This window comes from Vitis vinifera, chromosome 2 (assembly GCF_030704535.1).
Source record: "Vitis vinifera cultivar Pinot Noir 40024 chromosome 2, ASM3070453v1".
Lineage (NCBI taxonomy): Eukaryota > Viridiplantae > Streptophyta > Magnoliopsida > Vitales > Vitaceae > Vitis > Vitis vinifera.
The window spans coordinates 3,281,051-3,304,942 of NC_081806.1; the positions used below are offsets into that span (position 1 = coordinate 3,281,051).

General features: G+C 35.4%; 3 protein-coding genes across 8 annotated transcripts; 1 reads left to right on the top strand and 2 right to left on the bottom strand.

Moving 5' to 3' along the window:
- Positions 1 to 164: 164 nt before the first annotated feature.
- Positions 165 to 6,101, top strand: LOC100244522 (stress-response A/B barrel domain-containing protein UP3). Of its 6 annotated transcripts, XR_002029056.2 has the most exons (12): positions 167 to 393; positions 712 to 823; positions 1,395 to 1,522; positions 2,018 to 2,157; positions 2,295 to 2,363; positions 2,704 to 2,842; positions 3,083 to 3,145; positions 3,228 to 3,271; positions 3,545 to 3,652; positions 3,731 to 3,789; positions 5,296 to 5,556; positions 5,801 to 6,101. XR_002029056.2 is itself a non-coding variant. In XM_019217062.2 (10 exons), the coding sequence occupies exons 1-9, from the start codon at positions 279 to 281 to the stop codon at positions 3,629 to 3,631; spliced, it is 897 nt and encodes a 298-aa protein (XP_019072607.1). In that variant the 5' UTR covers positions 167 to 278; the 3' UTR covers positions 3,632 to 3,652; positions 3,731 to 6,101. The 6 variants fall into 6 exon arrangements, 3 of the variants coding, with proteins under 3 accessions (XP_010660993.1, XP_019072607.1, XP_019072615.1); XR_002029055.2 differs by having other exon boundaries at positions 4,897 to 6,101; XR_002029054.2 differs by lacking the exon at positions 5,296 to 5,556.
- Positions 5,063 to 17,511, bottom strand: LOC100254793 (probable DEAD-box ATP-dependent RNA helicase 48). Its single transcript, XM_002276936.5, has 11 exons — positions 16,515 to 17,511; positions 15,972 to 16,078; positions 15,791 to 15,846; positions 15,479 to 15,703; positions 15,116 to 15,322; positions 14,947 to 15,033; positions 14,513 to 14,608; positions 14,214 to 14,429; positions 13,354 to 13,536; positions 11,473 to 12,805; positions 5,063 to 7,309 (listed from the first exon to the last, which is right to left on the bottom strand). Exons 1-10 carry the CDS (start codon positions 17,369 to 17,371, stop codon positions 12,575 to 12,577), a joined length of 2,265 nt encoding a protein of 754 aa, XP_002276972.2. The 5' UTR covers positions 17,372 to 17,511; the 3' UTR covers positions 5,063 to 7,309; positions 11,473 to 12,574.
- A 4,703-nt stretch (positions 17,512 to 22,214) lies between these two features.
- Positions 22,215 to 23,866, bottom strand: LOC104881682 (protein phosphatase 1 regulatory subunit INH3). Its single transcript, XM_059743080.1, has one exon. The coding sequence runs from the start codon at positions 22,657 to 22,659 to the stop codon at positions 22,306 to 22,308; it is 354 nt and encodes a 117-aa protein (XP_059599063.1). The 5' UTR covers positions 22,660 to 23,866; the 3' UTR covers positions 22,215 to 22,305.
- Between the last annotated feature and the right edge of the window lie 26 nt (positions 23,867 to 23,892).

Genomic DNA, 23,892 nt, shown 5'->3' on the forward strand with positions numbered 1-23,892 from the left:
ATGCCAACAGCCATTTGTAGGCTCTTTCAATTAAAAGAGTAACTATACAAAATTAAAAATAAAAAATCTTTAATATGGAGGGTAATTTGGTAACAAAAAGAAAAATAAAAAAAAGAACTTAATAAAGGCGCCAATGATATTTAAAAGGTCGTTTTTCCTCAACCACCCATATTTTTATTGCTCTCCAAATCTCTTGAGCACCACAATTCTCTCTTTTCTCTCCTTCCTTTCCCCGAAAGCAAACCCATTGCTTCAGAGGAGGAGAGGGCTGGTCAAAAATGTGCTCCACAATGTGCATTCAAACCCCTACTTTCAGTCCCTCAACCACTCACTGCTTCTTCAGACAGCCAATTTCTTCCCCCTTCCTTTCTTCTTCCAGAAAATTATATAATGGTGAGTTTCCTCATCCTTTTCCTCTTACCTTCTGTTCGGTTTTTGAGAAAATGAAAGCTTCATTTTTAGTTTTTTGGGTTTCTGGAGAAAGAAAAACTCGGCCTCACTTAAACCCAAGAGTGGTATTAGTAGGGGTCATTGGAGTGGGGATTTTAGGATTTAGCCCTGACTAAGATTGATTTCTCTCTTTTCCCGTGCTTTCTGTGCAAACCAAACACAGAAATTGGTCTGGTTCAGGATAGTTTAGGTCCAGGATAGCACGCAGCTCTTTAATTTACTTGGTTTATTTCATCGTTTCATCTTTATTTTATCTCTCAGTTTTGAGATTGAATGGAGGTGTGAACGTGCAATTCTCGAATGGAAAGAAACGGGGAGCGATATTTTCAGCTTCTGTGGGGCAGAACTCAAGCAATGACACTGAGGGGAAGAGGTTTTTCCTTTATTCTTTAACCCCAACAAATTTAGCATCATGAGTACAATAATTGGCAGGAGTGCAAGTGCCAAACAGAAGAATGCAGGAAAGCTGTATGAGGAATTGACAAACATGTGCCAATGACAGTATACATAGGATTGGAGTCACAATCGCTTGCTAGAAAATAGTTAGCTTTACAGAGTCAAATATTTTCTTTTTCTCTTATTAGATCTTATAAATTTTCTCATATATCTGTGACAAAACAACTAATCATGCATGAAAAGAAATCTGTGATTTGTCAAGCAAAAATATAGGGATGACATAATTGGTTAGAGATAAGCCATTTGGTAGGTGCAAGATTGATTCATTGATCAGTATATGTTGTTGTAGGTCCACTCTCTTTAATTTAAGCATCGTGATATAGTACTGTTTGTATCTGTTGATTCTGGCTATATTATTGCTTACTAATCTGTGGCTACCATAGCGCATCACATGTATGTTATGTGAACCATTCCAATGCATATGTTTTAGGATAAAGATAAGATTGCTCTGCAGTGATATATAGGTAAGATTATTAATATTCTCACAGAAAAGTTGTGGAACACATATGTCTGCTCAAAGCAAAGGAGAATCTGTCTGAAGAGGAAGAGAAGGATATGCTGGATTATCTTTACACAACACAATACCAAATGCGTGGCATTATTGCAATCACATTAGGTAAGTTTTTGTCTCTGAATGATATGCAGTTGCACATTGCATACAGATTGCATTACTTGCTTGAAAATTTTGATATTTGGCGTATTTGGTTTATCTCTCATCATTGATGTTAAGTGAGGAAATCAATTTTCATTGTGCATGATCATAAATCATTGACATCTAGTAAAAGGATCCAAATTTTAGGCAGTAATCATCTATACCAGCCCTTCTTGGTTTATATGGCAACATGAATCATGCCTTACAACTCTGAAGAATAATTTCCTCTATTTGAGGTTTCAGAAATTCATATCAAGTTTATTTTTTAACGTAGTTCAACTAGTTTTGATCCTAGACACTAGGTGCAGACTCAATGTATTACAGTTACTGAATGTGCACTGGCACATGAGTCGGTGGGGGGTGTCTGCCATATAATGTCTGTAGTTATATCTTTTAACATATATGCTTCAAACCATCCTCTGTGACTGGATGTCCTATGACTCCTATTTACTCCCGCAGGACGTATCTCTGATCAAAACATTGAAAACTATACCCATGCTGTCTACATGCGTTTTCAAAGAAAGGAAGACCTTGGAAAGTTCTATGAAAACCCTTTCTACTTGGGAGTTCTCAGAGAGCGTGTAATGCCTTACTGCCATGTACGCCCTTACATGTAAACACCAACACCCAGTTTCCTTAAACTTTTATTTCCTTCCAGTTTCCTGCTGAAATTTCTTATCAACGGTGAGATACACTTAAGCAACTTATTGGACTCGACTTTTCTGCATATTGACAGGGCCTAATTTATGTGGATTTTGAGTCTGAAGTAGAAGATGATATCCTCCCCATATTCCGGAAAGGAGAGGTGACATATGAGCCTGTGTTATTCTTCTGAATTTGCTGATTTTTGCTTTTTTACATGAAATTATGACTCGCCTTGCTTGTGGACTTATGTTTTAATTCCTGTAATACTGAATCTATATACCACTCTCATACAAATTTAAATCTAGCATAACAAGTACATTTAGATGTTCGAAAATGATTTTATTTAGTTGCCATTCTTTGTTGGAATTTTTGTTTAGCTAACTGGAATCTTGATTATCCCTTTCTAGTTTCAAGTCAGTTCCACGTATTGCAATAAAGCTCTTGTGCATTGTTACTGGTTTTACTGTAACTGAAGAGAGCCTAATTACTTTTGGTGACAGGAGTTCAACTACGGTGTGGAGTTCATACTCCTAATTTCATTTGCTAAGAGCAAATTTGGAGGGCCTGCAGAAGACGCTTTGGCTTCTCTTGCAGAGCTGATTTTGGAGTTTCCATCCTTGATTGTGCAATCTACTCAAGGTATGTTTGATACAATAATACAATTTGTAAATCGACGAGTCTTTCCAGCAATTAATCATACTGCTGTCTGGAAATTCTCTTTTAAGTATACTAAGTATTCAATTCTACATCCCTCAAATTTCTTCTAAAATTAATGCTCATTGTTGGAATCCAGTTATATTTTTCTTTGCAGATTGCAGAGATTCTACCCATTCAATGCTTTTAATTATGTGTTATTCCTTACTAGTATTCCATTTTCAGGTTTGAATTTTTGTCCCAGCAGCAAGGAATATACACATGGTGTAGTGATACGCTTCCGGTCAAGTGAGCTCTCTTGCATTTTGGAACATTTGGTTACTTGGGACCTCCCTTTTTGACAAGTACTATTTGTTGTTACACTTTGCAGTTGAAGCCTTGGAGTTATTCACGGGCAGCACAGAATACAAAGATGTAAGGATATCAATATGTCATATTGGCACTTAGACCTTATGGTATGAATTGTAAGCTGTTCTGGCATGAATATGAGATTCCTGATTTCACATACCTGTATTTTCTAAAAGTAGACTCTATCAATTTGCATGAATCCAAAAGTAATTGGCATTTAATTTTGATTGCAATGTCAAAACTCCCGGAATTGCACCCCAAACTGCAGTTGTTTCGATTTATGTTGATAAAAAGATCAAATGGTTAGAATATGAATTGCCTTTGAATTTGACAACACAGATATGGAGGTCTAAATTCCAGATGATCGTCCAGAAAACACTTCCCATTCATTTTTCTGTTGATCCGGTGGGTACTGAGATTATGTAGCAAGGATCCATTGCTACCAAGGTAGGTTACCCATCTCATTTACTCAATCCATATATAAAGGAATATATAAATCTTATATTTTGTGTGGAATATTTTCAGGGTTCTAAAAGGGAAGACTCGTACACACTTCATTCTGCACTTCAGGGGCAAATACTTGGGTAAGTCATTAAGAATCAAAGCTGACACTTCCCTTTTTGTCCTTCAGTTTTGTTTATTTAGATGTCTTTTATCAGCAACACTATTCCCTTCTTGCACATTATGAGTTCCTTTTCGAAAAGTAAATATAGATTTTCACTTCATGTTGCATCTCTATTAGCTGCTGTAGTTATATCTGGAAAGTTGTCTATTGTTTTTGTGTACAACTAATTATCCATCTAAACATAATATGAAAGATGCTTAGGCCAAATGGGAAAGGAAAAGTGTCTTGGAAGAAAAGCTGTTTTCTTAGAACAAGTCATAAATGTGGACCACAGGCATAAACTGTGGCTATTGGGTGCTTGATTTTTTTGCCTGTGGAGATCTTGCGAGAAATCAACTTTGTCTGGTTGATTCAAACATTCTAATCAAACCCCATTTTCAAAGATAACGAAAGACAAAAGGGTTGTATCACACGAAAAGAGATCTCGCCTTCTTTCATATAATCATCTAGTTGTTTAAACATCTAGTCAACTTGATTTTTGGAAATGAAAAATAATTTTCTAGGGACCCATTGAGTGATCATTCCAGTGTGTCGGTAAGCATATGGCACATGCCCAACTGACAAACCTTCCGCAACCCTTGCTATCCTAAGCGCTCTACCCGTGTAAACCCAAACAGAAAAAAAGGGAAAAAAAAATGTATAGATCGCAATTATATATGTATCAACCCCTCATATTCCTCCAATTATATGCATTTCGGTCATGAAGTTGCATCTTGGAATCCATCCAAATGCATTGTTTGACCTGCAGAACAAGAAAACAATAAATATGTATTAATAAGCAACTGAACAACTGTTTCTGAAATCTTTTCTTTAATCCTTAAATATCCAGAAGAGCCAAAATTTTGCCCCACCATTCAGACTGCTAGCGATAAAATAATACAGAAGAAGAAAAATTCTAATATAAAAGTGAAATTAATTATCTATTTTATTGAGGTGTTTGAGTTTTGACCTCATTTGTAATGCTCACACCTTTAGTCGGTCACTAAACCAAATATAATTGGCCGTCCTTTGTACTTTAGTCTCCTCCCCAAGCCTGTCATGAATTTTTTATTACATGATTCTACAGATGGGTTAGTTGCCCTTAAACCAAGCCACCGGCTTCAATGACTCATAACAATGCCCTGCAAGAAAAGAGAAAGCCGGCAACATATAGAAGTGCAACTTCTTCTATTCCTGCAAGCTTCTATGCATCCATATGGTCATTCAGTATTCAATTAAGTACAATTGCTATCTTTCAAGAGTTAGAATAGCTCACATTCTTTTTCAAATTTGTATGTATTATACATCTTTGGCAGTGAAAAGAGAACAAAATTTACACTGTAAACTGCAAAAACTCGGTATAACTGCAATAACATCAGATTTGCAAAAAAGGCTAATCAGTTGTGAAGTGGGTTTGGTCCCCCTGGAACGGATCGGTGGGAAACTCCATAAATTGGATCTATCTCATCTCCACCGTATTCTCCAGGAGCTGGTGCAGATGAATACGTTGAAAACCTGGGCTCAAATTCAGCTTTAGATGCCTGCTGAGCTTCTTCACTAGCTTGGCGGATGTGGCGGCAACTGGAGAGCTGGCTGATGGCAAGCATGATTATGAAGATCAGTAATGGAAACCTGAGTTTTTGTATTCCCATGGCCTTAATGATGTGATGAAGTTCAGCAGAGGAAAGATGCGATAATAGAGGCAGAGGAGGCAGCTTGAATTGAGTTTGGTCACTAATGTAGGCAGGTGTGAAGTCTTTTAATATGAGATCAGGCAGCAACCTTAGGCCAAGATGGAGCCAAAAAACTCAATTAATTCTCTTGAAATGGCAGGACTGCCCATTTCTTTTCAAAGAATTTGCAGTCATATCCTCACTTACCCAAAATACCCCAACTGCCCTAGCAACATCTTTTGGTACTCTTAAAGCTTCAGTCTTAGGCATGCTATTCATATCTGCAGTTGTTCTGACAGACTCTTATCTGTTTTGCAGGTCACTATACAAGCACCATGCTCATCAAATGATCCGAAAACCTTTGCAGGTCGTTTCCTTTAATGCATATGGACACTGATACATTGTTCCACACATCTATACTAAACCTGGGACTTATTTTTGAGGCCAATATGGTCCTTTGTGGAGTTCCAATATGAATTGCCCTTGGATGAAGGGCTTTGTGCCCTTGTGATTGTGGGCGTTGACTCTCTGTTATTGGATCTTGCCTTTGCCCATTTGGGGTTGTTGATAAACTAACGTGCTATAATTATTGGAAGAGACTTGAGGTACATTCATGGAACACGTGGTCCAATGGTAGGTTGACAAGTGGAGCACATGTTTGCTATAATTTTCAATGGCTTCCTGCTTCACATGTTTCCATCCAAGCTCTTAGAAGTTGTACTTCAAGGACAAAATCCAGTGGTAGGCTCCATTCCCTCCCCTCCCCTTAGCAGGGGTGCTTAAGCGTGTTGAAACAGAACCAAGATTTCATGGTGGGAAATCTTGAGAGGAATAAGCTTGGTGTTCATGAAACGTTTTCGGGGTTTTTTTCTTTCACTTGTGCTTGTGGAAAAAGAAAGTTTTATCAGCAGAGGGTGATGACCAATGACTAGGCAGATTATTTTGAAATTCATTTTCTTGGAGATGGCGTGTTTGGAAGAAACAAATCCCTGGAAAATCATGTCATTTTCGAGGAATTTTCTTGATTTGGACCTATACTTATTTTAATCCTTGCCTTGCGCTAGTTCAAAATAGAGTTTAGTCTTGTCCCCCTAAACTTTCAGCACATGTCTAAGGTGGGTTTATTTAAGGTAAGAAAGTTCAGGGAAGATTTAAAATATCATGGTTGAATCCCAAGGTTATAGAAAAGGGTGTCATTTTTTATTTACTAATGTTGCCCTATTTCAAGTTTTCAGAATTTTGTTTCAAAGTAAGGTCCTTTTTAGTGCAAGTTTGGCATGATATCTTCTTCCTAAAAATCTGTGAAACAATATTTCCTATGTGATAACTAGAACGGTTCTAAAGTATAGAACCTTTCTTTATAAGTCTTTTGGTCAAAGAAGCTATGTCCAACTCAAATAAGAATAATTATTTGAACATGTTTTGTAGTTCATCAATCTGAACTCAGTTGCAGCAATCGGATACGGAAAGTCAACCTAAAACACCTAAAGCTCCCACAGGAAAACCTTGAAAAGCTCTGATCTTCAAGTGGATTCCACTCTTTCATAATTTAATATTTCTTCAGTTTATTCTCTAATGGGTCTGTTCTCTCTTTTCCTAATACCGTGAACCCTATTCTAACACATAGGCTACCATCATAGAAGATGAGGCACACAACATTTAATGTCACATAATAGTAGGTCCTAACCGCATTCAGATTAATTATGCATCAAACAAGCGGTCCAAGACCAGATTCCATAATGACAAGGCATTAATCCTCATATACATTCACTACCAACCAAGGGTTAGGTATGCTGGCGTCGGCATTCATAATCACAAATTGACCCCCTATCAATTATAAATTCAGAATATGAGTGTAATATCAAAGTCAGGATCAATAATCAGCATGCATTCATACTACTATGCAAATTTAAAAAATATCAGAGTTATTGCAGCTATTTCAGCCATGTAGCATCACCAGCAGGCAGGTAGTCATCTTAGTTGACAATTCTCTGAACACATCATGAATCCACGCCTTTCTTCCCTATGAGAAAGGGTATAGATTAATGATTTTCTTGTGACTTCAATAACCATTTTTAAGGCGGTATATCACTCTTAAGGGAGAAAAGGATGGGGAAATTGATGACTTTGAGGGCATTAAGAGTCACGATTGTGACTATTCCAAGCTTGCGATGAGATGTCTTTGACGTCAACATTTAGGAATACCAGCAGTTGGCTGGTGATGAATACCCAGTGGAAGGTATGAAGAATCTAAAATGATTACTGATACGGATGTATAGATTATATGCTTATGGCTATACATGAACCCTATTACAGATTAAGAGTTTGTTATCTCCCCATAATTTATGGGGACTTAAGAAAGGAGCTTCAAAATGTGCTTTCTTTGGAGCAAATGTGAACAATTTCCACAAGCTAAATCACCAATATTAGATGGCAACCCTAGACAAGGAATGAAAAGAGGGTTGAACTGTAAACCAGAGCATAGAGACACCATGGAAACAGAAAACTTTAGCTCTTCTCTGTCTGAGAGAAGCCAAATTGTGGTTGAACTCTACCAAAAAGATCATTCTCCACAACTTAGGTAGGTAGTAAATAATGGAGAAAAGGAAGTTCAAATTCAGCCCCACAATTAAAAACAAGTAAGACTTACATCAAAACCCAACGAGCAATTTCATCTCATGATCTGATCATCTGTTGTATTTTCCTACATGTTTCAATAACCTAAAGTACTGTGTGGAAGCAAATCATTTTGCAGATTTCAGTTCTGATGCTAGATTGTAGTGAACAATTTTCTGAGATTTGATGTAACACATGGAATATTGAAGAATGCAGAAGCAAGAAAACAACAATTACCCAACATTTAGTTTTAAGGGGTTACTGATAATCTGAGATCTATTGGCATGTATTTTCCTTCCCAAAAAGGCACAGACCCCATCTTGTGTAAAATGGTGGAAAGCAAGCATGGTCTTTTGTTGAACAGAGAAACCCAATTGCAAAGCATCAGTTTTCAATATGGAGAAACTGTGAACTTGCAGCATGATGTCACTTCACCACACAAGCCACACCACCAGTGGGCAAGTTCACTTTCTAGATCTTTCCTTCATTTTCTTGACCACCACACAAAGGGTTAAAAAAAAAGCCTCATTCTTCTTAAGTGATAACATGACTAGATTTTTGAGAGAACATTGAGAATCATTAAAATGAAATGGAGCTGAACCCCAATTTCCCTCTGATTCTTATAGTAGTCCAAGTGAAGACGTACAAGCTAACTATTTTGTGACTCTAGATGCGCAAAAGCCTGAGTACAGAAGGGACTCAACATGGTAAACTCATCTCTTTCCAACTTCAGCCTCTATTCAAATTTCAAATTGTGAAAAACAGAAATTGTTATAATAATAATACAGTCAGATAAATGATATGTTCTGCTTACACAATCATTCAATCTAGCCACCAGAACAATCTTTTCAAGTGCAGGTAATCTAAAAACAGGCTTATTGTAAGTTGAACTGTATGCTGGACTTGCAACAGAAAAATATCCATGAAAGCACAACATTGAACTCTATTTGGCTATTTTCTATTCCATTGAGTCTTTCTTATTTAGGCCAAATATTTGGAAGTGCCCATTCCCATGGAAACTATTGTACGAGTGGAAGTGATGCCACAATTTGTGCAAGAATAAGAGTGCATTGGGAGTGATTTTAAAAAGTGTTTTTAGTATTTTTAACACTTGAATGATAAAAATTTTCAAGTATTAAAAATATTAGAAGTGTTTCCTAGAATCACTACCAAACAAGCTCTAAGTAAAAGCAAATTATGCCATATACAAAGAGACACAAGGTTTAATATGGTTTAGCTAAATCATGCCTATATCCATGGATGAAAGAAATGCCCCACCATACGATAGAAAGTGTTAAAGATGAAAGAACCACGGTACAAGTCCCAGATCATTCTTTTTCCCACTCCTAGTATCTCCACCTTAATGCCAAGTTCTTGAAACCAACTTGAGATTTTCCCTTTTGGCCGTCACATTTTCTTCTTATATATAAAGCATGTGGAGTATAAACAATCCTAAAGACACCATGTTTAGGGCAGTCAAAACAAGTTATAAAAAGATTTTCTAGTTCTTCTGCTTTAAAACTTTAGAGCATTTCAATTCTTTTTCTTTTTAATACATCGTGTATACTTTTCTTTTTAATACAATTACTTTTACCCTTCCAAAAAAAAGGTCCATAACTTTTATTCTGCATAATCCCTTCAAGCAACATTAACTTCAGTATAATATGATCTTAGAGCATTTTCCTCAAGTACTAAATCAATTTCAATGTGAAATTTTTAGGGAATCCGAATATGCTGTCTTCTTAAACAAATCATTACTCTCTAATTAGTAATTTCTCCTCAATATGATTGTCTATTATTGATTACATATGAAGCCTTGACATACAAGAAAGATGAATATATCATAAAGGCTGAAATGGGGAAAAGATGGGAAAAAAAGTTCCAATGGTATTTTCCTCAAAACTAGAAGAAAAATATGAGGGAAACAAAATAGATTTAGGCTATGTTTGGTTCCTAAAAAATTTGAGGGAAAATGCAAGAGAAACAAAATACAAAGGAAAAGTAGAAAGAAAGAAAAAGTCAAGGAAAATAAAAAAAAAAATTAAGAGTCGATAATTTTTTTTTTTTTGTTACTTCAAACTCATTTTATTTATTTTAACTCATCAATATAAAGATTAAATAATTTTAAAATACATGAGTTTTTAATTAGTTTTAATTATATTTGATTCTCTTTTATATTTTTCATAGGACAACCAAATATGAAAAAATCATTTTTCATTGCATTTTTTTTTTCCCGTATTTTGTAGGAACCAAACATAACATTAAAAAATGGAAGGAAAGAAAAAATGAAGAAAAAGAAAAAATGGATTTAAGCCAATTTTTCCTTTTCTATTTAAAGATTAAATAATTTGAAAAGGCATAAGTTTTTAATTAATTTTCATTATATTTCATTTTCTTTCTTATTTTTCATGGTAAACCAAATATGAAAAAAATCATTTTCTCCTTGGCACTTTTTTGAAACCAAATATATAGTAAGTTTTCAAGTTATGTTATTGATAGAAAAATTATCAACAAATTAAAATATAATTTTTATAATTTAACCCTTTTTTTCTTGAAAATTGATGAACGGACGTTTTAGGTATCCTTCTGCTCTCCTTTTTTTTTCCTTTCCATGCCAAACATATGCTCAAGCACTCTTGTAAGCATTCGATTGCCCTGGGCACCTACCTTACCGAACATTCTCTCCATATGTTTTCCACTTGCTCTGTGGCCGATAAGGCCCATTGGAAGCAAGTAGTCTCAAATCAAAGCATTTTTGGAGCAAAATTGTCAATTTAATCCAGTTATACTATCACAATAACAGTATCCACAACAGTTTACGTTTCTATTTTCCTCAATTTTCTTAGCAACTAGACAAAGTCAAAATTTTACACAAAAAAATAAGGAACAAAGGAACAAAGAAACATTAAATTAACATAAATATAACATCCAACCTCAATTCCTAGGAAACCCTAAGCTAAAAAAGTATTTACTATAGTTCTTCACCTGAGATTTGTTCTTTCCTCTCTTTCCCCCACCCCCTCCCTCCCCTTTTGGTTCTTTTTTTTTGTTTTCTTGGTTCCTAAAAGGTTAAAATTTACTTTCAACTGAACTCAATTTTTTCTATTTTCCTAAATCGAGTCAATAACCAGATAGTTTTCATGGTGGGTCTTGACCAAACATGGATATTTAGAAGAACAAATTTACTTTCTCAAACCATCTTACTAGTTAAAACAGACAAACCACACTTGTTTCACATGATCAGCCTATGTACACAACAACAACAACAGCAATAATAATAATAATAATAATAATTCAAGGTAAAGGAAGGATTAACACAAGCGAGAAGATGAAGGAAAACAAAGATATACAACTATCAAAGAAGAAGAAGTCACCTTTGCCTTTGCCTTTTCAGCCCTTTGTTGCTAGCCTCATTTTTCTTCCCTCACAACGCTTGAACATCAGATAGAAGTGTGCGTTCTGATTTAAAGAGACCTCACTTTGGAAATATCACAGATGGCTCTTCATGTGGAAGAATGTAACGTAGAAAGAGTATTAACTCAGTTCTTCTGACATGGGTTTTGGATTCCAAGTTTGTGACATCATCAAACCAAAGGCTGGTTTGTCATTGTTGGAGTGGATGCTTATCGTGAAACACAGATTTCCTTCGGATGAAGAGGCATGAGGGTTAAAACGCGGGAATGGAAGATCTTTTGGGATGACTGATGCTTTGGGTTGAAAAGTGCGTAGAGATTGAGTTCTGGGCGTATAAATACATCTTTCTCTATTGCAAGGTTTTTAAATATTTTTAAAAGTTTAAATTTTGAAAGGTTAATCACATACATATCAAATTTTATTGTTTTTTTCCCTTAAAATTTTTTCTTTTAATGTTTCTGAGCAACCAAACATGTTTTATGAACTCACTTCAATAATCCTAAAAAAAATTGGGATTCAACTAACTGCTTAATATTACTTCATGACCAATCTTCAAAATAAAGGGCCACTAATTGTATCCCAGATGATTGCCCAGTGTGGGAAATACTTGCACATTAATTAGACTTCGTTAATTTGCACTTAATTGCTTTCACTTTGTGCATAACTACCTTCAAATGAAGAGAGATATTGGCACATTGATTGCATGATTGCTTTGTGCTTGTGTTCTTTTAATGGTTGAAGGTTACAATAATGTTTGCATCGAATGCAGTGGCTTGACAAAGGACTGTGGCTCTCAAATACATTACACAGAGTGGCATGATGCAATCCAAGGGAGTTGAACTTTCAGGCAGCAATATAAGGCGCTGGTCATGCAGCAAGAAGAATGAAAGGCTGTACCTCATCCAGAAATACACTCAAAGGCTACTCTTCCCATTGAAGAATAGCTGAACCTGTTCGCGATTGACATCTGGGATCCTCACATGTCTCTGAAACTGTCCCTTCCATTCCCATCTAAACTTGGCATAAACTTGGCACCTTGTTTTTCCATGCTTCAAGTTATCACTACCTTCGGATTCTGATGCCAGGTATACCTTTCAAACCCATTTTCAGGGCTGTCTTCCGGAAGAGTAGAGGAGGTTTTTGTAAACCAATTGACTCACAAAATTGGTTGGCTAGCTCAACAAGTGTAGTTTTATCTCTGCCTGTTTCTCTGATCGAGTTATAATAGCCAAGCCAAGCATGATATGCTGCTTCTTTGACACTAGTATCAATCTTGTCCATCGAAGCACCCACCTGCAACCAGAAACAGTTCCCAGGTGTCACACAGGAAAAAATTGATTTAACTTCTATTTCAGTTCACAGAATGGAGATAAATAACACTGGTACGTAGGTGACCTATCTACTTAGCAATCTTTCAGAATTATTAATCACAGAAGTCAGAAATAGTTAGAAAGCAAATTGGTGTGTGTGTGTGAAAAGAGGCAGTGAGGCAATCAAAATTAAAATTTGCAAAGAACATTGGTTTGTTTCCAAAGGGAATCCTGTATTTCTTGCATCTATCAACATTTTTTAGTTAAAGACACTGCCACTCTAGCAATCATGCATTTTGGAAAGCCAAACTACAGTCAGAAGTATGAAATCAATCCATGAACTGATTAACCAACAAACCGGACCATGACATTTGGGACAACCTTTTAGAACATGTAGCCTGTAGGCCATAGTAGATCTTATTTGAGAATCTTATCTCATATTCAATTTTGATTTTAAGCAAAATAATTTGGTTGAATTGCAATAAAAACTATAAAGGCGAAACAAAAACATAAAATGAGTCAGACATGAACCTTGAGCTTTAAGTCTGGATCCAATAATGGTAAAGGAAATTTCTCAATAGGCAGGTCTTTTATTTCATCCAGGAAATATTCTTCCCATGGTGCAACCAACAAGATGCCTTCCCCTTCTTTGCCTTCTCGTCCAGTTCTTCCAAGACGGTGTATATATTGTTCTCGATCAGAAGGAATACCCATCTGTCAAAAAAAAGGTTCTATACATTATTTAACAGTAATGGAATCACAAGCATGCACAAAAACTATGAACAATTTGATGACCAAGGTCCACTTAGCCAATTAGTTAATCTAGAAATGCATATGGATACATCCATCAGCGAAAGGAAGTAAGATTGCTTGTTATACATTCAGATATTGTCCAGAGTTTCATTCTGCAACACCTGAACCTTACTACATAAAAGAAGGAAATAAAAAATGGGAATTTGAACATCTCACAAGATGGAATTGATCAATTGTATTTTACATAGTCTTTAAAATGCGCCTGTTGCGTATCAGAAAAAAAATAAATAAATAAGAGCAACTATTTTTTTTAACACTAATTCACAAAAGGGTTTTGATAGATGCCTGTTTCTTTTTTTACATTCGTGATTACAGTTACACCCCATAACTTTTGGAGAGAGAAAATATAGAGATACCTCCATATATGGCTCCAAGTTGTGCCCTCAAATGCTAAAAAAGGCCAATGGCACAATCCATTCATCACAAGCATTGGTACACAAATACCACTTTTGTGCAAAGAGGGAGACAGGAAAACAATTTGTAAAGAGCCAACATGTTGATACATATCTAAAGAATTTTAAAGGTTCAAGATTTATATGCAGAAGAAAAATGGACAATCATCTCAAGCATTACCCTACCTGAATGACCAAAGTAACATCAGGATAATTAATACCACGAGCTGAAACATCGGATGTGATAAGAACCAAACGTTTTGATTCCCTGAATTCCTCAGAGATGCGAGTTCGATATATCTGAGGCTTTCTAGAATGTATCTCCCTGACATTCACTTTCATCTCTTGAAGAAGTAGAAACACAAGTGATGTTACCATTGCAGTTGTACAGAAAACAATGACCTGAATGAAAGCTACAACAATCATGCCTCAACTATATATGTAGGAAGCTAGGAAAAAGAAATCCCAAAGCTACAACATTGCACCTTGTAATCTGGCACTTGCAATATATGATCCTTCAAAAGGTGGTACACAATTTGAAAATGCAGTTTATGTGGTGCAACAAGGTAAGACTGCCTAACCTGGAGAAGTGAGGAGAAGAAAATTAAACTTGGAAGAGAATGCAAGTTAAAATAAATATAATGAAAATTATTTAAAAATTTAGAAGAAAGGAGAAGAAAATTAAACTTGGAGAAGTGTGTGAGAAAAAATCATTGAACTTGTATCAATCTTTTATTTTCCTTCCTTTTTTTTTCTTCTACATTTCTCCTCTATCATTTTTTTTCCCTTCAAACTCTCCAAGATCTAAAACAAAGCCTAAGCTTTGATAACATATATATATATTATTCAGAATTGAGTTTGCAAAGAATAACCATCTTTTCATAATACAAGGTTAATCACAACAGTAGCTAAATCATACTTTTGCATGAGTTTCTGCATTACCCAGACCCACTGTATCAACAAAAGCATGTTCCTTTTTCAAAACAAGTTGAGATATTCGGCGAACCTGCAAATCAGGTCACAAACTCAAATTTAAGTTGATTTATACAGCAAAAAGCTTCAGATAGGAGAATACAGGACAACTTAACCTCTTTAGGGACTGTAGCAGAGAACAGCAACGACTGCCTCTGGCGGGGTAAACAATCTACAATTTTCTCCATGTCTTTTCTGAATCCCAGGTCCAGTAAGTGGTCAGCTTCATCAAGAACAAGCATTTTCAATCCCATCAGACGAACAGAGAAGCTACCCTTATTCTCAATATGATCCAACAACCTACCAGGGGTAGCCACTATAATCTGCAAAATTAAAATTAGAAGTAACATGAAATTGTTATGTTACATTCATTAATATTTTAGAAGCTTTTAGTATTTCTGGATTTAGTTGACCACTCCCAACAAACACAAGCCTTTCACATAATAAACAATATAAACAGGCATGACATGTAGGCAAACCTGGCATGGATCTGACTCTAGGCGTTTCTGATCAAACTTGAAACGTGTACCCCCAATTAATGTTTGAACACCTATGCCATCATGGTACTTTAGCATAACATTTGCTTCCGCAGCGATCTGACTTGCAATTTCTCTTGTTGGGCAGAGAATAAGAACAAGTATTGGTGGCACCCGTTGAATTCTGTTGCTACTTGTAGCCTTCAAAACTGCTTCAATTGCAGGAAGCTGTTCGTATTTAATCCCATATTTGGAAGAAAGAACAGAAAATATTATAAATCAGTTTACACAAACATTAAGAGGCTTGATATATACCAAGAAAGCAGCACTTTTGCCAGTGCCGGTTTTAGCTTTGACTAAAGCATCCTTTCCTGTCACAAGTGAAATAAAAACAATCTTTTAGTTTACAATGTTAACAAAGGAACATTTCTTTTACAAGTAAAGACTAAATGTCTCAGATTGAAGCCATAAGAAGCAGACCATCTGCAAAAGTTACCTTCAAGGCAAACATCAAGAGTAGCCTCTTGTACCCTTGTCATTTGTACATAGCCTGCTGAAGAAAGTGCCTTGACTGTCAATGGAGATACACCACATTCATCAAATCTGAAAAAACAGACCACAAAGTTATTAATGCCAAGTAGAAATTCCAACTTCAAAAACTAGAACCAAATTACACATACATCCAGAAGCAAGTAAAACACAAATCCCACTTTGATTCATTTCACAATGTCATAAATAATATTAAAATGCTCAAATAGGCTGAAAGATCAACAATCTGAGCACATCTGTATCTGGGCTTCCCAAAAATAAAAAGCTAGCATGAACTAAGGATGGAACCCATATCACACATAGAAAAGATGGCCATTTTACTTCCTCTGCTCCGAAATGAAGAGAAATAAAAAAATTCAAAACCCTGATATTTCTCTTAAATTGTCTCAACATGGCAACAGGTGTATATCACAAATCCCCACTGCATTCTCAAGAAAATTCAGAACCAAATTCACATAAAATGAAATCAATAGTAAGCCAATTTGTCTACCTTTTCTGACTAAGAATGGACTCTTCATCCCCTTTTTCCTCTTCCTCCGCCAAATTCTTCCTACTCAACTCATGTCTAATCAACTCAATTTGCTCCGAAAAATCATCCCCTTCATCAATAGACTTCGGCATCACCCGCCTCTTGATCTTGACATCGTACTTCCCCAAAGCAGCACTACTCATCATCTTTTGTACATTTCTCCTTCCCCTCAATTCCACATCATCATCCACCAATCTCCCCGAAAATTCATCCCCAGAACTCACATCCGAACCATCATCGCTCGACGAACTCTCGTTTCTCCGAAACCTCCTCCGCACTTGCACAGAATAATGCCTAGGTTTCAAAGCCCTGCTCACAATTCTCGCATTTCCGGGCCCCAAACTCCGCCCATGGGATGTCAACTTCCGAAGATCAACCGGAGGCTCAATCTGCCGACTCAATCCATTGGATGGCCGCCGCGGCAGTAGTGGAGGAGATTTGACGGGGCCGTCGTCGTCGTTCCAGAGGTCTTCGGCGCCTTCCTTCATGAACCGATCAGCGAGGGCTTTGATGTGGTCTTGGGGGGACATGGGGTTGTGATTCGGATGATCCGAATCCGGAGAGAATTCGGAAACGGGTTTCCCAGCGAGTTTGGCCCGGATTTGCGATCGGATTCGGGCTTCGTAGAGCTGTTTCTCGTGGTCGAGAAGTCTCTTCTCCTTCTCCCTGGCTTTCTTCTCGTGGAGACGTTTCCATTGCCATTTGTTGATACCGCCGGGAAAGGTTCTTGGACCGCCGCCCATTGGGCGGGCGAAGAAGAAGGTGCAGAGAAGCTTCGAGGAGGAGCTGGAATGTCGTCGAAGGATAGACGAGTACATGACTATAGTTGAAATGGCCAATGAGTAACGAGAGAAGGGAGAAATGGTTTTGAGGCAGGGAATGCGGGGTTTATGGCGTTAGGGTTTAAGGTTAAGAATAGGAGGAGGAGCATGGGCCAAAGTTTTGTGCCATGTCAGCACTAACCATTTGGTCTTTATATGCCTTCTTTCACCAGGTGTGGGGGCAAAGCAAATATGCACTATTCTTTTATACTGTAGAATTTTCCATATCAGACTTCTTTTCATTCAAAATTATATTGATAATTGAAAAAAAAAAATGTATGAAGACTCAAAAGTTCAAAACTCAAACCACCCTTGATTTTGACTTCATTCCTAATTTTAAACGCCATTGACAAGCTCCTCTAAAATGTGTTTTTGAAAATAAAGAGTCATTATTATTATTCAAAATATTTATGAAAACTAAAATTTGTACTTTTGTTGGGATCCTAATTCCTTTCTCCCACTTCCATCTAGTATTCCCGTCCCTCGTCATTTCCTTAAAAGTTAACTTGAAGAATTAAATCTTTTTCCAAAAAGATTCACTGAATTAACCGTTCATAGCCCTTTATGTCAGAAATTGGGAGTTGATTCTCATTTCTAATCATTTTGAAAAAGTATTATTAGTAAAAGTATTTTTTTTAAAAGTGTTTCTGAAATAATATATATTTAAAGTGTGGTTGATTATGATTTTAAAAAATATTTTTAATTATTTTAATACTTGAATAATAAAAAAACTTTAGTATTAAAAATATTATAAAGATTTCTTATAATTATTATTAAATGAATTTTTAGAATCTATTTAGTAATAATTTTAGAAAACGTTTTTAATATTTTATTATTTAAAATTTTTTATTATTCAAATATCAAAAATACTATAAATATTTTTTAAAATCACTCTCAAAAGTATTATTATAATACATTTGATAATGTTTTTAAGAAATATTTCTAATTTTTATAATACTTAAAAAATTTTATCTTTTAAATATTAAAAAAATATTATAAACACTTTCTAAAATTACAGTCGAATACACTCTTTAATATTTTTTTTAAAACAATATAAATGATTTTTTTAACTTATTAAAAATATATTTTAAATTTCATCAAACTCCTCTTTGTTTTTCTTTTTTTTTCTTAAAATCGTTTTCTTGTGTTAAAAGTGTTTTTTTTAAAACACTTAAAAAAAAGTATTACTGAACCTCCAAATTCTTATTGAGCGAGAAGAAATTGATTCGAAATTTTCTTTAAATGGACTCCTGTTCAAATTAATCGAGTTAAACCTACATTTTCTTAATAAGCCGCACTTTTTTAAAAAATGGTTTTATAATTTACTTTGAAAACTCGTTTTGAAAAAATGGTTTCATAATTTGCACTGAAGCTGCATTTTGAAAATACCATCTGAAAAATGATGCCTCAGATTACATTGTGAAACCGCATTGGCCTCAGTCGAAGTAGAAAACTACTTCCAATTAAAATAAATAAATAAGCAGCATGTCATCCTTATGCGCATCACCAGAATACAATGAAACACAAGTTTGAAAGTGTCCACGTTTGATAAAAACAACGGAGTAATCTACTTCTGCACTTCCTCTTACTGATCTCCCATACCCACAGCAAAGAAGCAGAGTGAACAACTCAACTTTCTTTATTATCTGACGCTGCCCCTCTTATCTCTTCCAGTTCACCCAATCACATCCTTTGCTCATTTGTTCCACGAGTCATAATACCAATCCATGAGAGGCCTACAGCACAACCTCGAAAATCAGATATAAATCAGACATCCCAATGCTTTCTCAAGTTAGCCTACCGGGTGATTTTCCATAGAAAAAGACACTTGGAAATTCATATATATCTCCATTGTTCCAACTTCCAACTATTAGTCTTAGAGTGCATTTAGGAGTGATTTTAGAAAGTGTTTATAACATTTCTAATACTTGAATGATAAAAATCTTTAAGTATTAAAAATATTATAAGCGCTTCCTTGAATTATCACCAAACTAAATCATTAACTTCATACATCTCATAAGACCAACTATCACTTTCCTATAAGATCAATCTTTCACTCTTTTGTTTGATCCATGTTAAACCCAGTAGCTTACCTCATCCAAAAATCCACAAAATAGAAGAAACCGTCTAGCTGTGTTTAGCATTGTACAAGTTGCCATCTGGAACCTTTCATTTCTACCAAAGACAGCATTTTTTTTCCACTCAATGCACAAGGCATTTACCACAAAGATCTTTGCTCAGAGTCCCAACTTCTCACTATTCAGTTCACTTTTTCCTTTGGTGATTGATGATTCCACTTCTGCCAAAAAAACATCACCCTTGGCCTATAGTTTCAGATCAGATCTTCAGTATCAGGGGTTGAATGACAACCTTGCAGCTACAACTCACTGAGGTAATGGCAACAGATCAGGTTGTTGAAGAACAGCCCTGAACCATTCACCAAGCATGGACATTAGTTTTTGATTCAAAGAAAAGTCTGGTGCCTGCAGTTCTAGCAAATGCTATCCTATGAGGAATGTACTTGACATTACTAGACATTGTGGAGAATCATAAACCCTCATAATTTTTAAATTTTTATCAAATCCTACCAACTTTTTTTAACAGGTAAATCTAAAAAAACTATAAAATCACCCATACAGCATGAGCAGCCTGTTTTTTTTTTTTTTTCTTTTTCTTTTGATAGATAGCATGAGCAGCCTGTTGATTTCCCCAAAATGACCCTCCCATAAAAACTAGTCTCAAGTGCTAGGCTTTTTGATGCTGTGAATTATATAATCTAAGACACCCCTAACAAAAATGGAATTCTAAATCATTTAGTTGCAGAAGGTACAACTTAATTAGTTGACATGCTCAACCACCATTGTGTCCAAATCATAAGAATGCTCCTAAAATCTCCACAAACAGAAGGCAAGGCAACCCTAATGATCAAGTAGCCAGCTTATTATGACTAGGCACCTATCAGTTCAGATTACCTTAGCTTTCAAATGATTCATACATCATACCAAAACTATCTAGAGAAGCTGTAATTGCATTTTATTTTTTGATTTCGCCATAATCTCTCAATGTTGCAACCGATTATTTTTATTGATAAACATTTTTTACCCTACCCCAACTCCCTATTTCTGCATGAATCTTAGTTGAACACACAGCTTAATCTTTCATCTCTCTTCCCTCCCTAGATATATAATTGAACCTCAGCCATGTGAAATTCCCCTTCCCCTCTGTTCAAATTGGAAACAAGAGGAACCTCAGGCAGTTTTCATGAGCCAACTAAATGGAACCTAATTGATTAAACAGTTCTTGCTTTCTTGGTCCACATGTTCATGAGGTCTACACCTTGTATATATCTGAATCCCACATGACCCTTCTAAATTCCTTTTACTAGGAGAAAACATGCAATGATGTAAATAAAATCATGGTTATCATGGATATGCAAAGGAAAGAAACCTATGGTAGAAACAATACATTGGAGACCAGCTTTTAGAGCCAAATATGTACCAACAAATATACCCAAAACCAATTTGCAAAATTCTGGATCTATCTATGTTCCCTATTTTCTATCACCCTCACTTTTGTACCATAAGTTTTTCCCCTCGCTCTCAGTTAATCATCTCTATCACACCAATACTAACCACAGCTCAGACCAGTTTCTTAAATAAGACGTTTTCTATACCTAGACCAGAAGATACATTAATAGCAATGGCATGAATGGAACTCCCAATCTCCATTATTTTAACAATAAGAATGTGATGCTCATAACAGAACCTTATCTTAATTTCCAAATGAGTCACTTCAAAGTGAACTTATAATCTAAATCCTCCTATACTTGGGAAATTTCCTTTCCTTTCATTCTGTTTTCCCCCCAAAATTTGAGATGTGAGCAGAAACTATACTATCAAGGACCCTTGTAGGCTATAGATATCATATAATGATTGACACCATTCTGGCATAAAGAACTGAAAGAGCAAATAGATAATAAATAGGCTGAGTGAAACACAAACCCAACATGCATCAACTTCTAAATTCGAAAACTCATTGCATCAGTCGAATTTTGTCTTGGTTCTCAGGGAAGAAAAGAGAAAATGATCAGAAGTACACAAAAATAATATCTTTTCAACATCCAAATACAGATTAAAAAATTCCAATACAATCCTACATAGAAACACCTCATACCAATATATATATATAACATTTTCCACAGGAAATTTTCAAATTTTCACCTTGATCGAAATAAAAAGAACCCTAAACACAAAAAGTAGCTTCACAAGGGAAGCCATTTATATCAATTTTCACCAATTTCCTCCCCCTTCCCACATTCTTTCGCAAGATCCAGACAGGGCCTAAAATCTCAGCAACTATTGAAACAGAGCCTCAAAAAATATTTCAAAGAATCGGCCAAACCCTACATAACACTTCAATAACACACCCTGCGTCTCCCTCATTGAATATTCCAACGGAACCCAAAATTCCAAAAACAGGTCATGAAAGCAATCCATTTCAAATAAAATTTCACCATTTCCTCCCAATTACAAATTAAACCAAAAAAAAAAAAAAAGAGAGAGAGAGAGAAAAAGGAACGAATCTAATTTTCATCAATGTTCACCATTTTCTCTCGCTAGACAAACGGGGCCCTGATACCTTACCTCTTCACATCCAAAACAAATTTAAAATACTGGAAAGAGAAACCCTAAATTGAACGAGAAGATTTTCAAATTTCCCTCCATCTCCATTTAGCTCCTAAAGGACCCAAATTTACGAAAATCGAAAAAAAACCAATTTATTTTGAATCAATAAATCCCAATTTTCCTACCTTTCCTGAGAACCCTAAAAAGCTTACCTCTTCACATCCAAAACACAATCTGTATACAAATATACGTAAAAAGATTCAATTTTACACTTGCAACAGAACCGAAACGAAATCAATCAACCAATCAAAGATCACCGCACCCATTGGAGCCAGCCTCACCGGATTGATCTCCGCCGTCGCTTTTGCGACAGCCATGATCATGATGACGATGATGGTCGTCGTCGTCGCTATCGTCCTCGTCAAAGGGCTTCTGCTTGTGGAAGATGCAGCACTTCTTGGAGCTCTTCCTCTGGAGGAACTCGTTGTCGACAGTGCCGTCCTTCCATGCCACTTTCTTCCTACGATTCAGTCGCAGCACCAGCGTGGTTTGCTGCTGCTGCTGTTGTTGAAGTTGCGATGGAGATGGGTTTTGTCGGGTTACGGTTGTGGTGATGGTGGAGGACGACGAAGACGATGATGGCCTTGTGGGCTCAGCCATGGTGTTGGCGGTTAAGGAATCAGCCGCGGAAGAGAAGACATATATCGGCCAACGAGAAAGAATGTGCCGCGAATTTCCTTCACAAACTAACCAACGAATTCTCTCCTTTCAAAAATTTTCAATGGATTCAATCTCATTTCACCCATTTCTCTCTCTCTCATTTCATCTTATTCCAGGTTATTTTTTTATAAATAATTTTCTTATATAAAATTAATAAAACTAAATATTAATTAAAATTAATAAAGATAAACATATCAATTTAATAATTTAAAAAAATTAAATTAATTTTACTAATAACTTTGATACTTAAAGTTCAAATAAAAATGTTTTAAGCTAATAGTTTTTAAATAATTTAGTTTAAAATTAGATTCATTAAAATTAATTTAATAGTAAAAAAAAAAAATCGAAGGAAAATAAAAAAAATGAATTTAAAATTAATAAAAAAATATTTATATATTACTTTAAAAATTAATTCACTTATTTTCACATTTTTATATTAACTTCTAATAATTTTAAAATTAATAAGTTTCTAATTCACTTTAATAATATTTAATTTTCTTTGATATATTTTTTTTTCTTCACATTTTTTTTGCTTTGCTTACTAGTCTCCAACAACCAAACATAACTAAAAGCAACTCAAACACCACCTAAAATGAACTCAATCCTAATTATAAAAATTCAAATCATCACTTCACCCATTTCACTTTTTGCTTTCTATTCTTCATGTATACAACCTGTAAGTTCTATTCTCTATCCCCTACTACTAAGAAATCAAAATACACATTCATATCAATCTTTGACTACTGATACTGAAGAAGAATCCAAATCTCACAAGACCACATTATACCCTGAATCACACTGAAATCATTAATCAACTGAAAATTTTAATTCACAGTTCATGTTGCTAAGTTAACATGGCACTATGAGACTGAAAACTAGCTGCATCCAAAATCAAAGTCAAGATTCATACATAAACCGAGTCACAATTGAATAGCAAAAGTGACAATGCGTTTAATAATGGTTTTTATTTAAAGTGTTTTTAGTGAAAGTATTTTCTCTAAATGTAATTTAGGAGAATCACCTATCAAGTGCTTCTTTGAAAAATACTATAACCGCTTTCTAAATGCTCTGTCAAACAGACTCTTGAAGCAGGGATGGGCTTCAAAGCATAAATCAATCATTTCACCATCAAATTACAGATGCAGATTATTAGAGTGAGCAGGGTTTGGAGCT